Source organism: Embiotoca jacksoni, unplaced genomic scaffold (genome assembly GCF_022577435.1).
Source record: "Embiotoca jacksoni isolate LCO1_2020_lvr unplaced genomic scaffold, fEmbJac1.0.p SCAF_1, whole genome shotgun sequence".
NCBI lineage: Eukaryota > Metazoa > Chordata > Actinopteri > Embiotocidae > Embiotoca > Embiotoca jacksoni.
This window is the reverse complement of record NW_027185229.1, coordinates 5,867,127-5,881,829: the sequence shown is the minus strand read 5'-3', so window position 1 is coordinate 5,881,829 and position 14,703 is coordinate 5,867,127. Positions and strand designations below refer to the sequence as shown.

At 42.0% G+C, this 14,703-nt stretch overlaps 2 protein-coding genes across 3 annotated transcripts; both read left to right on the top strand.

The window, feature by feature from the left end:
- The first annotated feature begins 253 nt into the window (after positions 1-253).
- On the top strand, positions 254-7,215 carry LOC138199384 (evC complex member EVC). The gene is made up of 20 exons (XM_069151444.1): positions 254-708; positions 991-1,104; positions 1,213-1,299; positions 1,820-2,043; positions 2,139-2,223; positions 2,318-2,416; positions 2,501-2,629; positions 2,702-2,863; positions 2,973-3,189; positions 3,873-4,021; positions 4,193-4,291; positions 4,379-4,591; positions 4,682-4,791; positions 4,978-5,179; positions 5,343-5,567; positions 5,676-5,811; positions 6,138-6,240; positions 6,346-6,472; positions 6,574-6,670; positions 6,756-7,215. Exons 1-20 carry the CDS (start codon positions 529-531, stop codon positions 6,902-6,904), a joined length of 2,907 nt encoding a protein of 968 aa, XP_069007545.1. The 5' UTR covers positions 254-528; the 3' UTR covers positions 6,905-7,215.
- Positions 7,216-7,859: 644 nt separating this feature from the next.
- On the top strand, positions 7,860-14,439 carry LOC138203366 (major intrinsically disordered Notch2-binding receptor 1-like). Of its 2 annotated transcripts, none has more exons than XM_069158165.1 (4): positions 7,860-8,098; positions 9,039-10,959; positions 11,521-11,733; positions 12,070-14,439. In XM_069158165.1, exons 2-4 carry the CDS (start codon positions 9,049-9,051, stop codon positions 12,259-12,261), a joined length of 2,316 nt encoding a protein of 771 aa, XP_069014266.1. In that variant the 5' UTR covers positions 7,860-8,098; positions 9,039-9,048; the 3' UTR covers positions 12,262-14,439. The 2 variants fall into 2 exon arrangements, with proteins under 2 accessions (XP_069014266.1, XP_069014258.1); XM_069158157.1 differs by having other exon boundaries at positions 9,039-11,046.
- Positions 14,440-14,703: the final 264 nt, after the last annotated feature.

The following is a 14,703-nucleotide window of genomic DNA, read 5'->3' as shown; positions in this document are numbered from 1 at the left end:
ATTAAAAGAACCTTGGCGAGCCCGTTGGACGATTGGAATGGCGCATACTTCAGTAGATATAAATATTTAATGAAACCGAGTTATTCGTATTCAGCGTCATTGTTAATGTTGTCATTGTTATTATAGACAAAAATGCCATCATATTTTAACACGTACTGTTAAATGTGTTTTAAAATTTAAAGAGATTCGTTTCGTTTCCGGTCTAGCAAGCAAACTTTTTCTGATGCAGCACGGTCCTCTTAAATCTCAGTCCACCCATTGGCTAAACTACGAAGCGACCTTTGTCGTTTTAAGGAAAAGTTTTTGTCTACATACGTTTCTGCAAATCGCAGCTTTCAAACGTACCAACATGTAAACGCTTTTAAAAAGGAAATTATTTAAAAGCAGAATGCGAGCTTGAAACGTCAGCGTGAAAACCCAGAAGCTCGAGGAGATGGTTTCCACCTAGCTTCAAATGTGTGGCCGATTGCTGGAGGGAGTATCCTACAAAATGTTTATGGTTTGTCTAAAGTTTGGAGTTGGAGAGAAATGACAGCGCGGGAAGTGATAGAGGAGTGCGGCACCGACGTCTTGGTCAGTTTCGCCGAGTCGCTGCACATCTACACGGGGCTGCTGACGGTGGCCACGGTGTGCGGAGGGCTGTCGGGGATATTAGCTGCTGCTCTGCTGTATGTCTTCTGCCTGAAGCCTTTGTTACTGACCAGACAAGTAAGCACACAGCAGCTCTCTCCCCCATCAACTAAGTAACTTCCTTGAAACCTCATCATAATGTTCCTTCACCTGCTTACGTATACCTTTGTGTGTTTTGGCTTCATATTGTTCTTAATTTCTTTAATTCGGTTTTTATTGCTTATTTTGTGTTTATTGGTCTAAATGCTGTGCAGCACTTTGGTCAGCTTTGGTTGTGTTTAAATGTGCTGTATAAATAAACTGACTTTACTCATAATGAACACTTAATGTTCCATTGTTGATTTTCTTGTACCCCAACAGGGTTATAATGCGAGGAGGCTGCTTGAACCTGATGATGGGGAACTGGACAACAACCAAAGTGACTGTGTCAGCAACAGCAGAAAGGAGGCTCCAAGTGGCACCGCTAATTACAAAGTAATACTTTTCTCTCACAACAAAACACTGTCTGAAAGTTACAACAGCTTTGCACAGGTGAATACAGTACAATACAACTACATTTCACTCTGTTTACTGATTGACCAGGAGAAGAAGCAGCCACCCATGAACAGTGATGTGGCTGCATTTGCATCCAGAGCGAAGGTGGTTTACCCCATCAACCAAAAGTACAGAGTAAGTTCTCCATCTTTAAAGCATATCCAAGAACACCTTTACAGAGGCTAATTCCAAATCCGCCCGAGTTTTATGTAAAGCCACTGATTTTATCCGTCAGTTCTTTTATCTTCTATTATGCACAAAGAATAGTATAATGTATTTTTTGTTAGTTATACACTTATAAACAAAGCACCATGAGTAGACAACATTACATCCGAAAAAAGTTCCGCAAAATCAACCCATAATGCAGTTCAGTGCAAGTGATGGACGAATAGGAAACAGTAACCTGATGCAAAATAAACGTTGGGTGTTTGGCTTCCAGTAACATATAACTGCAAGTAGCAATACATTTCAAACTGCTGATATACGATGATATTTCATTTACTGCAATATATATGTATGTACAGCCAGTAAAAAGTATAATTTCTATGGACTTTATGTGTTAGTTATACATTTCAATGATAAGACAAAAACAATGCCAAGTTAGCCACTGACTATAATTACCTTGTTTTGTGTGTTGTTTCACGAAACCTGTTAGCCTTTAGCAGATGGAGCGTCCAACCCGTCCCTGCACGAGCACTCAAAGTTGCCAGCGCTGCCTAATGAGGACTCATCTTCCTCCATGGACGGAGAGTCTCTGAGCCAAGAACAGGACCACGACGATAGCAGTCAGTTCATCTCCTCCTCGCTGGTCCCAAAGAGCCTACAGAACCAGAGTTTCAACAGGGTCTCTCATTATCCCCTCACACTGACACAAACAGGGTAGGACTCTCTAAATCCTTAACAACACATCGCAACCTCTTAATCTTTATGCACAGACCCCGGTTGTGACAACACTCATCTGTTTATCTCCACAGTTTTGAAGGTCGGATCAGCCTTTACTGTTTGGCCCTACAGGATATACAACATTATTGCTCTCAGCTTCAAGAAGAAAAATATCTGGTGAGCTTTTTTTTAAATTTGTTATGTAGTTATATAGTGTTTTCTTAAAGCAAGCCAAAGTTCTAACTGCTTTTTGTTTTCCTGCTAACTTTAGATTTTTCTACAAATGGTGAAAATAATATTCAGCTGTCGGTTTCCAAAAGACAAAAATGATGCAGACTTTGCAAAGAATATTCTTCAGATGCAGGAAAAGGTAAAGGCAGATGTCTATTACTCGCAAAAGACATTTTGTATGTACAGACATACTTTCATGATGTAATGTCATTTATGATTTAAGGACCTGAATGAGTTGAGGAAACAGTTGCCAACAGTCCAAGCTGTCAATGAGAAGAGTCACGATGCTCCCTGTACATTGGAAGAGATTGAGAGAGCTCAGAAAGATCTCCTTGAACGTGGCCTTCAAACGGTAAAGAAAAAGCAAATGATTTAACACTTCCTCTAAATTTAAATGTAACTAAATCTCTATTTCTCTTCACAGTCCAAAAGTTTCAGCAAACAGGTTGAGGATTTGTGCCAACATCTGCTGAAGAAGACCAGCATTTTCCCTTCAGATGAAGTGCAGAATGTGATTCTCTCTCTCATCCAGACACTCCTGTTGGTGGAGAACCACCTTATGAAGGTACAAGAAGCTGATCTTAAGGTAAAGCAACTCTTCTGATTCTCATCCCTTGTGTCATCATGTGAGGACCTGGACGGACTGATGGTTGCACATGTGGCTCTGAATATGTCTGTTCTTTTGCGTTTCTCAGAGGATACAACAGAAGTTGTTGTGGTGGGAGGAGTTGACAGGGCTTCTTCAATCCCAGCCTGCCTTGCTGAGGCAGGAAGTGACTCTGAGGCAGGGCCTGATAACCACAACACTGGAACAGCTGACGAGTGATGACATCTTGAAATTTAGCCACATGGAAAAGATTCTTTCAGAGATTCAGGCCACTGTGGCCGAAGGCCTTCAGCAGTGCACTCAGGGTAAGATATGTAAATTGAAAATGGTGCCAGTTTATTTTAAGGGAAAATTCACTGAGGTACAATCGAAAAAAAAAAAGGTGAACATTTTTTATAGTTAAAGGAAGATTGTCAAAGAAGATAATGAAAAATGTAATATCACTTTTCCAAAAATGGACCAAACGTGAGCATAAATGTCTTCAATTATACTTAACGAGTTTCTCCTAAAAAGTAGAAATGGATAACATCTAGCCTACTTTTCAAACTTAAATGACACACTCTCAAAATAGACCATTTTCTGGAAATCCTCTTTAGCTCCTTAAATAAGGTCAGGTTCTTTCAGGACAGTGGATGAATATCAGGCCCATTAGTGCATCTCAGACTCTCAGGCAGCATCTTTCAGCATACGATTTTCCTGCTGCCCTGATGAGTAATCAAAGGTGTGAAAACACCGTAAACTGTGTTGACAGTAGTTAGACAGGAGGGTATCCACTCAGAGAAGCTTTATTAGACTATAGAGCGATGCAGCCACAAGACTTCATTCTGTTAGGAGATGTACTATTAATACTACTCATCTATTACATGAAATAAAGCATTTTAATAAACATTTATAGCATGTTCAGGAAGCTAACTTTACAAACTGCGATACTTTTGGTCATCTTCAACCAGGCAGGCTCATCTAAAAGTTAAACCTTCATGTTTCTCAGAGTGCACGAGGAAGACAACTGAGTTGGTGAACGAGAAGTGCAGCAAAAAGGAGTCCAAGAAGAAAAAGCTTCAGAGGAGCCAGACCAAGGAGAGGAGCAGCACACTGGAACTGAGACAGACTCACAGTGACCTACAGGAGCTCACCAAGGTCAGAACTTCCTGTCTCCCACAATTCAATGTGAGGATCTAATAAATAGGCCAAGTACCTGGCTGTAGGTTTTTTGAGTCTCTTCTCTGTTCTCAGCTTTACTAACAGTGGTCACATATGTCAGAAAAGACAGCACATGTAAATCTACTGGTATCTAAATGTGTCCCTCAGGTGTACCAGGAGCTGCTAATGAAACACAGGCAGCAGGTTTGTGATTTGGAGCTGCAGCAGGACAACAGGGTGGCCGAAGCCCTCTGTGACCTTTGGAAGGTAAAAGATTAAATATTAAACTGTGTATTTGTGTGAATACTTGTGTGTCCATATCTGCTGTTCTTATGTAAAACCCTGTATATTCAGAAACTTCGTACCTCCTGGTCTAAGAGGCTCGGGGAGCTGGCCAAGGACGTCTTTCTCACCTCTGTTCTTGCCCAGACGAAGCTCTCTGCTGAACACTGTGAGAAACTGTGGTTGGATCTGGAGCAGGAGTTGTGTGCTCAGCTGCAGCTGGTGGAGTGCATCACCAAGCAGCAGCTAGAGGACATCAGGGCTGAGCTGGATAAAGATGGACAGGTAGACAACACTTTGTGGATGATATACATATCATAAAACTTCTTATACAAATGCTTTTCATCGTTTCTAACCGAGCCCCTGTCTCTGTAGATATGGAGTGAAGGGATTGCTCTCGTGCAGGCCTGTCTGCAACATCTGAAAGAACAACAGATGAAGATCCTCCGCGCCATGCTGGCCAGACAGAGCTACACACTCAACAGGTAAAATTTTAGCACCTGTCAATAACTATTTATGGCATATTGAGGGGATAAATAAAACTACATTTGCCTTTAACAACAAATTTCCTACACAGCTGTCGTCCGTGTGGCCACCATGTCTACTTATACAGTATTGACATCAGTTGTTATGAGTTAATAGTAAGTAATGGAATATGATCTTTCTCTCAGTGAAATGGGGAGGCTGATAGAGAAGAAACATGAGCACCTGTTGGTGGCGGTGCACAGGTACTTTGTGGTCAGGCACTGCTGTCAGCACATGCTGAAGGAGATGAGGCTGTCCAAGCTGAAGGCACTCTCGCAGATGGATTTCAGGGCTCTGCTGATGGAAGATCCCTGTAAAACCCATACGTGCGTTAATTCAGCTCTCAAGGTGGGAAAAATTTGAACATGTAAATACAGCATTTTAACTTAGTACTGAATCTGAGAACCCATTCTGTATTACACTGATAATTTGCTTCGGGATACTCGGTAGATTCCACCTATGAGGATACCACATCATGTTGAGCACTGCTGCTGTCTCCTAACAACCATAGAATAGCAGCGCCAGCCTCGCAGAGAGACACCTGGGTCCAGAGAGTCAGCTGCTGGGGAACAGCTTCCAGCAGGAGTTCCTGTCTGAACTGGAAACGGGAACAGAGCTTCTTCAGAGCCATGCACAGCTGGTGCTAGGCAATGCCCTGAGTCACGCCGTCCAACAGATGATGGCGGCCCCGCCTGTGGACTCACAGACCTCTCCTAAACAGGACGACGGCTTCAAGGTAGGCTTTTAGTTCAAGTTATCCCATTAATCTTACATAAGTTAGAATCAACTTTCTATGGAGTTAGAAAAGCATATTACACACCAAACATTTTTTTTTTTCTATTAGCACCACCTGACAGAGGCTGCCTCCGAGAGCGTTTATGTGACCAAAGATTCTCTTACTGCACTGGTACAAAGCTACTATTCCCACCTACAGGACATTACCAAGAAACTGCAGCAGGATCAGTGCAACATACACCAGGGTGAGATAATAATTACAACACACATGCATCTATTCATGTCCATATGAACACCACTCATTGGATTAGGTGGTAAGTGTCCCACAGTTCTGTATGACTTGACTTTATATCATACATGCTGTTCCTGTCGGTGTACATATGGTGTTATTGTGACCTGCAAAGAGGCCGCAGGTGAAAATTACCTTTACGCTGACATCAAATTGTAAAATTGTTAATGATTGTGTAAATTGTACCTGGTCACTTAAAAATAAATAAACAAACTATTTTAAGTAGAAGGAACACTTAAAGAACAACTGAGTTAACTTTACTGCTGTAAACTTTTTTTTCAGAGGGGACTGAGATGCAAGACAGCAGCAGTCAGCTGACCCGAGCCTTACTGAGGGAGCTGGTGAACTGGGGCAAGAAACCTGCCTCTGCAGAGTTTCAACAGAGGTACAATAACACTGGCGGTGCTGGTAATTTTAGGGCAACTATCTTTTTAATTTATACATTAAATGAGCATAATTTGGAATTAATCTTTGCTTTCTTATGTATTAGGGTTGAGCTTCACAAAAGGAAGGTGCTGGAGCGGTGTGTTTTGGATCAGGAGATGATGTATGAGGAGCTGAGGCAGAAGAAAGTAGCCGAAAATCAAACCATGGAAAAGATCAACGGACAGTTGCTCGTTAGTCTGCTGTGCTTCTCGACAAGATGACAGGTGTATGAATATGTGTACAATCTTACAGTTAATTTTTTTTGTAAGCACTGTGTTGCTGTGTCCATTAGGAGGCAGAAGAAAGCTTCATAACTGAGCTGGCAGCTTTGGCCCGGATTTCTGTTCACAGTCCAGATCCAGAACCCAGTGGTGACGAGGACAACGACGGTAAGCAACCTTACCCCAATGAATACAAATATGTGCATGTCATGTCACTGTTTTCTGTCTTTTACAATGTGTTGTATTTCAACAGGTGATCAGAGTACCGCAATACTGGACCTGCTCGCCCTGAACCCGGCTTTAGATCCGGCCTTGAATCCCTCACTGACTCCAACTTTTGTAACTCCGGTGGTGAAATCAAAACCAAAGAAGAAAAGAGAACGAGAGTCTCGTCTCAGCTGAAATCTTTTTTTTACATATTCATACAGTAATACCCTAATAAAAGCTTAGTCTTGTTTCTATAGTTGGCACCTTTATAAAGTTTCTTTGATGTTGGTATGAGGAAGCCAGCACATAATCTGTCCCTACTTTATATGTTATGTATAATTATATAAATAAATATATAAAAATATATATTATGTATAAATGTATAAAAAAATATATATATTTTTTAATGTTTTTATAACTATTTTGTTCGAAGCAGGTAACTATAGTAGTTTCCTTTTTTTTTTGTTTATATTTTTTTTATCAAGTCTGAAAAATAAAGCTGCTAATCTCTTGACCGTGTCATCTTTTGTTCTTTCTTTTTACCTGCCTATGAGAACTGCCCCACAACAGGCCTTACAGTAAAGCATTAATGCCCATACCTCCACGGCTCCTGCACTGTATTGATTCCTGTGTTCATGAGATGATGGATGCCCTCCTCATCGAGTTGTCAGATGAATTAGAGATGTCCATTCAGATTGTAGCAGAGTGCTACTACTCTACTCAGCGATGAAAGCCTTGCCCTCTTCTTGATCTAATGGGGTTTTAAGTACGAGACTTTATGGATGATAATGCAGAGTAATGGTGAAAAGTCTGGGAGGGCTCAAGCCTGGCACAGTTCTATGTGTGTGCAGCAGTCCACTGAGCAATTTAGCCCGAACCCTTTATGGTTTACTGTCAGTTTGGAGTTTTAGGCGTGTCAATTAGCACACATTAATTTTTAATCTGCCCTTTATTTTGTGAGCTCAACTTGCACACATAACCAATTATTGCAATGGCACTCTGAGAAAATATGCTCCTAGTCCAGATCCACTCACACACGTTGGACTGTCCTGCCAAGAGTGTGTATCTCCTCCGATATATCAATTAGAAACGTCTGCGACTTTGCGAGTGTCGTCGCTGGTCTGTGACGAGGGGAAACCGTTTGGATGTATTTTGAGGTCCCTTAGGGGACTGCAGGGACTTGTGGGAAGATGACCTGATTTCTAATTTTCTCCTCTCCTGCCTGGGCTGTAGGCTAGTCGCTGCTACAAACAGAGAAGCCCATGAAAGGAGTGTGACAGTATGCGCCGCCGACCCGGACCTATTTGGAATATGGCCTCGCTGTTTGCGTAAATCTGGCTTGTGTTGATGGGTAGAGGCGTGGCTGTATTTCTCCTTCTGTAGATCCAGGTGAGTAGGGATGCACCGTGGTTTACCTTGGATTTATATACTCCGTTCGTGAAATGTGTACAACCCAAATTGCATTTGCATTGTCACGTCATTATTGTCCCATCTAGCACACCAACTCTCAAAAGGGTGTCGCTGACCAAATTAATGCGCCTCATAAAAATCAAAAAACAAAAACGTCCCGACGTGTTATCTTAATCGTTTTCAAATGCAACAACTACTTTGGTATAAAGTTACTAAATTCAAGTAAATATATTTGCCGCATTTGTGCGGTAAATTGGCGAGTAAATGACTCGGAGCCGTTAATGGAAATGAGTGGATTAAAGTCGTCCAGTGAGGTAAGGATGTGCGCAGTGTGACGGCGTCACCAGATCAGATGGTCGGTTATTTTAGGACCCCAAAATAAGGTCGCTGTCCACAATCTCACTGAAAAGCCCCCGTTTTCATTCTAACAGAACAAATCTACTTTGATTGTCGCACATATTCAAGCAGTTACATGCTGGAAAGAGAGTTTTGAAACTGAAAAACAAAAAAATGATTGTAAGGTCAGCCTGCTTACGATGATCGTACAATTGACATTGAGTATAATCACGACACGACCTAATGTTTTAGGTAATAATAAAATACATTTATAGTAACATTAAAGGTATAACAATGAGGTATAATTTCAGCTCTGTTATGAATATGGAGTACAGATGTATGTTTTATTATGATTATACTATTATTTTGTAATCTATGAAGCAAATAACTATTTTCTTGGGACACTGAAAGAAAACGTTTATTTGCATCTGCAAAATCTTTAGGGATGTTAAGATGTGGGACTTCCATTCCACCTGCAACCTTGTTTATGTGGCTTTCATACTTTGCCTTAATGTATTTTGTTGATATGTGCTCAATAAATATAGTGATCTTGCCTTGCTTACTGATTTGTTCTCTGTGTCAGGTGAGCAGCCATGGCTAACCTGCAGCAGGAATACCCTATGGTCCTTCTGGGCATCCTGGAGGAGCTGGCCAACATGCGCCAGTGGCTAACCTTCCAGGACCTTTGTCGCATGGTCAGCACCCGCTTTGACCTGGAGCACCTCATAGAGCTCAGGAGTTTGCTTTTTGCTGCTGCCAGCAGGGACCCCTGTTTCCCAGCCACTCTGTTCAGAGACCGGGTTTCCACCAGAGGCCAGGGCCTATCACCCATAGGTGTCGCTGCTGACATAGTAACTATCTTCAATCTTATTCAGATGACAGGTGGGGTCTCTGATGACAGCCAGCCAATGAGAGCCCAGACAGTCCTCCCTGTCGACCTGTCTCCAGGCCCCAATCTCCCTGGAATCCAACAGATGTACATTCCTGGTCACGAAAGAGCACGTGCCCACTCTGACTCCAGCGGCAGGCCTATCGAACAGCACTTGCTGTTTCCAAAATCGAATTATTCCGCCCACAAGCGAGCAAGTCTTCCCCCGGATCCCATCTCACTTGTGTCCTCTCCTCCTATCAGGGCGAGGGCTGTCTCTTTCGACTTGCCTCACACCACGCTTTTGTACCCCAGCGGTCAAATCCCCAATGAGGTAATGAAGAATATCTACCTGCCTTTGGATACAGACAGCGAGTCTAGTGGAGATTCTGCTCCCATGGATGTGTTTGAAGATGAACCGGGACCGTCAGTCGACCATAAGAGAAACATCTTTAGGAAAGACTTCCACAACCAGCCGCCTCTGATACCCCAGGTGACCGTCAGCAGTGAGTCCCCAAGTCCCAACAAAGGGCAGAAAGGCTTCGACAATCGCAGCTTTGAATTGATCACGAATCCTTACCCGTCACCCTCAACAGTTCACCAGTCACCAGAGCAGCATGTCAAACATGAGAGCCTTGATGACCTCCAGGACTCAACTTATTTTGGACCTGGGTCAATCCCAGAATCATCCCCCCGGCACCTTCAACCACCCAACACAAAAAGGTCCATCTGGAGCAATAAGAGTCACAGTCTTGAGGACCGGATAGGCCTCGGCAGTATTGGGATGGAATCACAAGGGGGACAACTTCCCAGACGATCGACCCCCGCGATCAGCAATTTGGGTGGACTGTCAGGAGTTAAGAGTGGGGATGTTGGACTGTTTAGTGGAGGTGATGTGGTCAAGGCTCAGGGAACACAGACAGACCCACCGGACACCCGGCGACTCCGTAGCCTGGTTCACGCTGATCGCTTCTCCTTCATGACCTCATTGGACGACCCTGAGTTTGGTGACGATGACATCAGTGCCATCTTTCGTTTTTTAGATGACATAAGCATGTGTGGTTCTACGGGAGTCCTGCACCCCAGCGAGGGCACCATTAACCAGGACACCCCTGAGGCCAGACGTGGCCGGCTGGGTCAACTTCAAAGGCTCTTCCACTCCCTGGAAAGCAGTGACGATGGGCTCAAGGCCAGCGTCTATAAGCTGCTGCTCCGTATGAGCCAGATAGAAAGACAACTGGAGTCACTGAATGATGTGAAGTCTGAGATTTCCCAGGTCCTTTCTGCTTTGCACCGACTGGATGAAAAGATACAGCAGCCCATCAACAGTGGCGGAGGACAACCCACTGATGGGAGATGGTTTGAGCCTCTCAGTGGCGTCTCCTCTTTCATGAGCCACCCTATAACTCCTTCTGACTCATCAGACCCTCAGCCTCTGTCTGTATCTGAGCATCTGTTTCCAGAGACCAGCACAAGTAGTCTGGAGTGGAGCCAATGGAATAATCCTAGGGATCAAAAAGAAAACAGCAAAGGTCAGGCGGGTTCAAAGGGGGCAAAAGAAGGGAAGAAGGATGCAGCATCCCGTCGTGCCTCCAAAACCCAGCTGGAGGAGAAAAGTGGCTCTGATTCCAAAAAGGTGAATGCTTCTAACTCTGCGAGAGACTGGAGCGTGTCTTTCTCAAAAAGTAAAGATGGCAAAGCTTCACAAATGAAACCTGTACAGGTAGAGTCATTTTACATACTACATTCTTTGTAGTTTTTTTTATGTTGTTTTTTCTATAATATGAAAAGAAATCACAGTTCGATGAGAAATAGTTTTTTCAGCATGTGAGAATCAGTCATGAAAGAGATACAACAGTAAATCATTTTGAAGGCAATAAGTAGTGCTGTAGTTGCACAATGTGTGTATCCATGTTGTACAGGCACACAAGCTGAGTAGACAGATATGATTAAGTGGCCATTACAGGCTAATCAGACCACTTTGTGGTTCAAACCTTTACAGTAAATAATGTCTGTTCAGGGCTGCAAGGGAAAAAGTTAATTGATTCAATTTCACATGCATGTTATACCACCAGTTATACTAAGATTTGTCAACTTTGCTTGAATTTCACTTTTTTTTTTTTTTTTAAGGTTAAAATAAGTATTGTTCAATATTCTGTTACATATACAATCTATATTTGCTCCATTTTTATTCTAGGTCGATCAGTCAGGCAGCACCACGAACCTACTCTCCCAAAAGTCCAGCACGCTGGTGGAACAAGTGTTTAACTCATCACTGTTCCGCCACAAAGACAGCAGTCTGACAGGGGGGCTAACCTCTGGTAAGATCATAGAGCCCAGACTGCCTGAGGGGAGGGGAAGGCCTATATGGACTGTAGATGAGACACGAATCTCCCCTTTGGACTTACAGGTAAAAACAGTTTCATTTTAAAGGCCTTCAATAGTTAAAAACATAATATATGTTCTGTTTACTGTATTGTCCTTTACAGTGAGTCGGGGATTTTAGTCTATAAAAGAATAAGTTAACTGTGTTGTTGAATTCTTGTTCTCCTATGCTTATACGCTTTATTTCTGGAGATAATGACCTTACAGAAATGCATGAGGCAGTAAAATACAATTTGATGTAACAATTAGATTTTTAGCAGGAAAGACAAAACAATATTTCGCTAAATTAGTTGATCATGTTTACTCAATCCATATGCTTTTATATCTGCTGTAACATTAAATGGCATTGTTTTCACACTAGGCTCAGGAGTCTCTGAACCCCAACAACATGGAGTTCTGGATGGATGACATCTACACTCCAGGCTACGACGCTCTGCTCAGGCGGAAAGAGGCTAACATCCGACGGGCCAAGATATGCAAGCTGCTTGCACTTATTGCCACTGTAGTGGCTATCATTCTCATCATTGTCATTCCCATTTGCACCGTGGGCTAATAAGGACCCTTACAGACAACCCACATTATTACCTGTTTGCGTTTAATTTATTTATTTAAACATTTTGAACAGCTAAGGTGCTTGCTATGAGAGACTGTGACACTCGGACTGGATCGGTGATCAGTTATCAGTCAGTGGCTATTTGCATTTCTCTGCATGCAGAAAAACAGGAGGATTTGAACTGTTACTTACTTTGAAATTACACCGAGTCATTCACTCATGCAGGTGCAACAAACTGTAAGTCATCTCCCATGCAAAGTTATCTCCATCCATTTGCTGTGATTTATTTCAACTCTGAAAGTTTTTAAGCATTCTCAACTAACTGACAGTCTATGTTGAAACTACTAATACTGAGCCAATGCAAAAGTGTCAATTTCTTTTTACGTGCTCATTTTGTCTGCACTTTTCTGAGAAACAACACTGTTACTAATGCATTGTGAATCTGCTTCAGCACTGAGCACTGCCTGACTCGTTCATGCTGTTCCCTTGAGAACAATACAGGGCTTATTTCACTTCTGTGTAAGATATTAGTTTCATCAGTACCTGAGAGTTTTACGTCTACAATTTACAAATAGTATCGGATTGTGTGGACAGGAGCATTTCTACTTAGTATCAATGTTCTTGTATTTCCTTTAAGCAACAAGATACACTGCTCGAACAAGCTTGAATCAATAAAAATAATATTTTTATAGAGTTCGCTCCCATTTTTCAAACTGGAAAAATATGAAGTGTTAATCCACTTGTGAATGGGACAGAGTGTTTACCAAGTGTCAGGTTTCCAAAAAGGGTTGTTGTTGTTGACGGTGCTTTGGCCCAGCAGCACTGCAGAAAAGAGGGAGCCTTTTCCAGTAAACACTCTCTGAGTGGGAGATTCCACTAGTAATTCAATTGATGGGAGGTTTGGAGTGCACCTATGCACATTATCTTTTCAGGGTGCTCTCTTGGCTTTTCCACATACCTGCAGACTCACTTAGCACCAACACATTCATCTGCTGCCCTTTTATTTGTCAATGTTGTGACATTTCATTTTGTAAAAACATCCTGTCAAATCAGGAGTTTAACTCCAGAAGGGTTGGCACAAAATATATACACCTGTAAAATATAATGGAACCCAACACAGTACCTCTACAACAAATACTGCCCTTGTAAAGCTTGTATAGTTCAGTTTTTACTGAGAGTAGTGTGGATTGAACTCTTAGGTAAGGCTGTAACATAATGTACAGCACTGTATATTGTGTGGTCAAAATATGAGGCACACATACACTGACTTGTAATCTAATACAACACCATCAGTGACCACAGCCTCAAATAATTACATTACACAGCTCAACATAACACATCTCCACAAAAAGGTGACATTACAAGCTCCAGAATATTAGTATTTACTACCAGGCTGGTTGGATTGCATGACATTTTCTAAACATTCACGTTACTGTGCCCACTTCCTCTGATGTGGATTATTTTGTTCGACAATAGGTTAGCAGGGATCGAAAGGTTAAATCGTATCCTGCATTATTACAACGTCCAGTTTTCAGGTTCAACCAGGCCCATGTTACAGGACTCTTGCCCCACATTTGGTGTGTGTATCTCAACTGCCACGATGAATAAAGGCATAATGCCAAAATCAAAACAATAAACAAGCACTTTACCATTAAAAGTGCATACGCCAAAGGAAGACATTTATCAGGAAGCTCACTGGTTTTGTCACACCCTCAAAACTTCACTTTGCTTTTTGTACACGAATATGCATGTAAAGAGGGTGTGTTCTGCTTCAGTGTATCCTCCTAAGTAGATGTGCTGTTTATCTGCCAAGTGGTCCCCGTGAGGCTGTTTGTGGATCCATTACCTTTCCAATGGTGCCACTGCAGAGGTCTAACTCCAGAGTCAGCACAATCCGCAGGTGCTTCCTCTGAAACTTCTGAGCATTAAAGCCTCCTGATACTTTTTCCACTCCTGAGATGGAAAAAAGATTTGATTTGAAATACTGTTGTAGTGTTATCCATGCATCTTTAAGACATAACTGAAAATCTGTGAACTCATTATTCAGGTAAACACTGTCTTAAAAACTGACTGTTAAAAGACAAATATAGTGTTATCAAAGCACAGGTTAAAGTGTTTAACGCGTCATATTACTGTGGGGGTGTAAGTTGACTTATATTGCTTGTCTGAATAAACTCAGCAAAAGGTTTCTATGCCTTTTACTGTTTTATTATCTGATATAACAAATAATAAATAATTACCCAAATGCAATAGATTATGATGACTGAAAAAAAGTATCCTGAAAGGAACTGCTGTGCAAATCTATTTATCTCCCTTTTTTCTTTCCGTCTAGTCTAGTGTGTGTTTTTACTTGTAGACAGCAGAATTAGTTGACTCAGTTTAAGAAAGGGAAGACAGTGATCGGTGTTAAGACAGTTCTGGCAGTTAAATGATCATGACTGG

Excerpts from the sequence above, each read along its gene's own strand:
- LOC138203366 (XM_069158157.1), top strand. The coding sequence starts at position 9,049 with ATGGCTAACCTGCAGCAGGAATACCCTATGGTCCTTCTGGGCATCCTG. Across the intron at positions 11,047-11,520 it reads CACAAATGAAACCTGTACAG|GTCGATCAGTCAGGCAGCAC; the intron begins GTAGAGTCATTT and ends TTTTTATTCTAG. Across the intron at positions 11,734-12,069 it reads TCTCCCCTTTGGACTTACAG|GCTCAGGAGTCTCTGAACCC; the intron begins GTAAAAACAGTT and ends TTTTCACACTAG.
- LOC138199384 (XM_069151444.1), top strand. The coding sequence starts at position 529 with ATGACAGCGCGGGAAGTGATAGAGGAGTGCGGCACCGACGTCTTGGTC. Across the intron at positions 2,864-2,972 it reads TACAAGAAGCTGATCTTAAG|AGGATACAACAGAAGTTGTT; the intron begins GTAAAGCAACTC and ends TGCGTTTCTCAG. Across the intron at positions 5,180-5,342 it reads GCGTTAATTCAGCTCTCAAG|AATAGCAGCGCCAGCCTCGC; the intron begins GTGGGAAAAATT and ends TAACAACCATAG.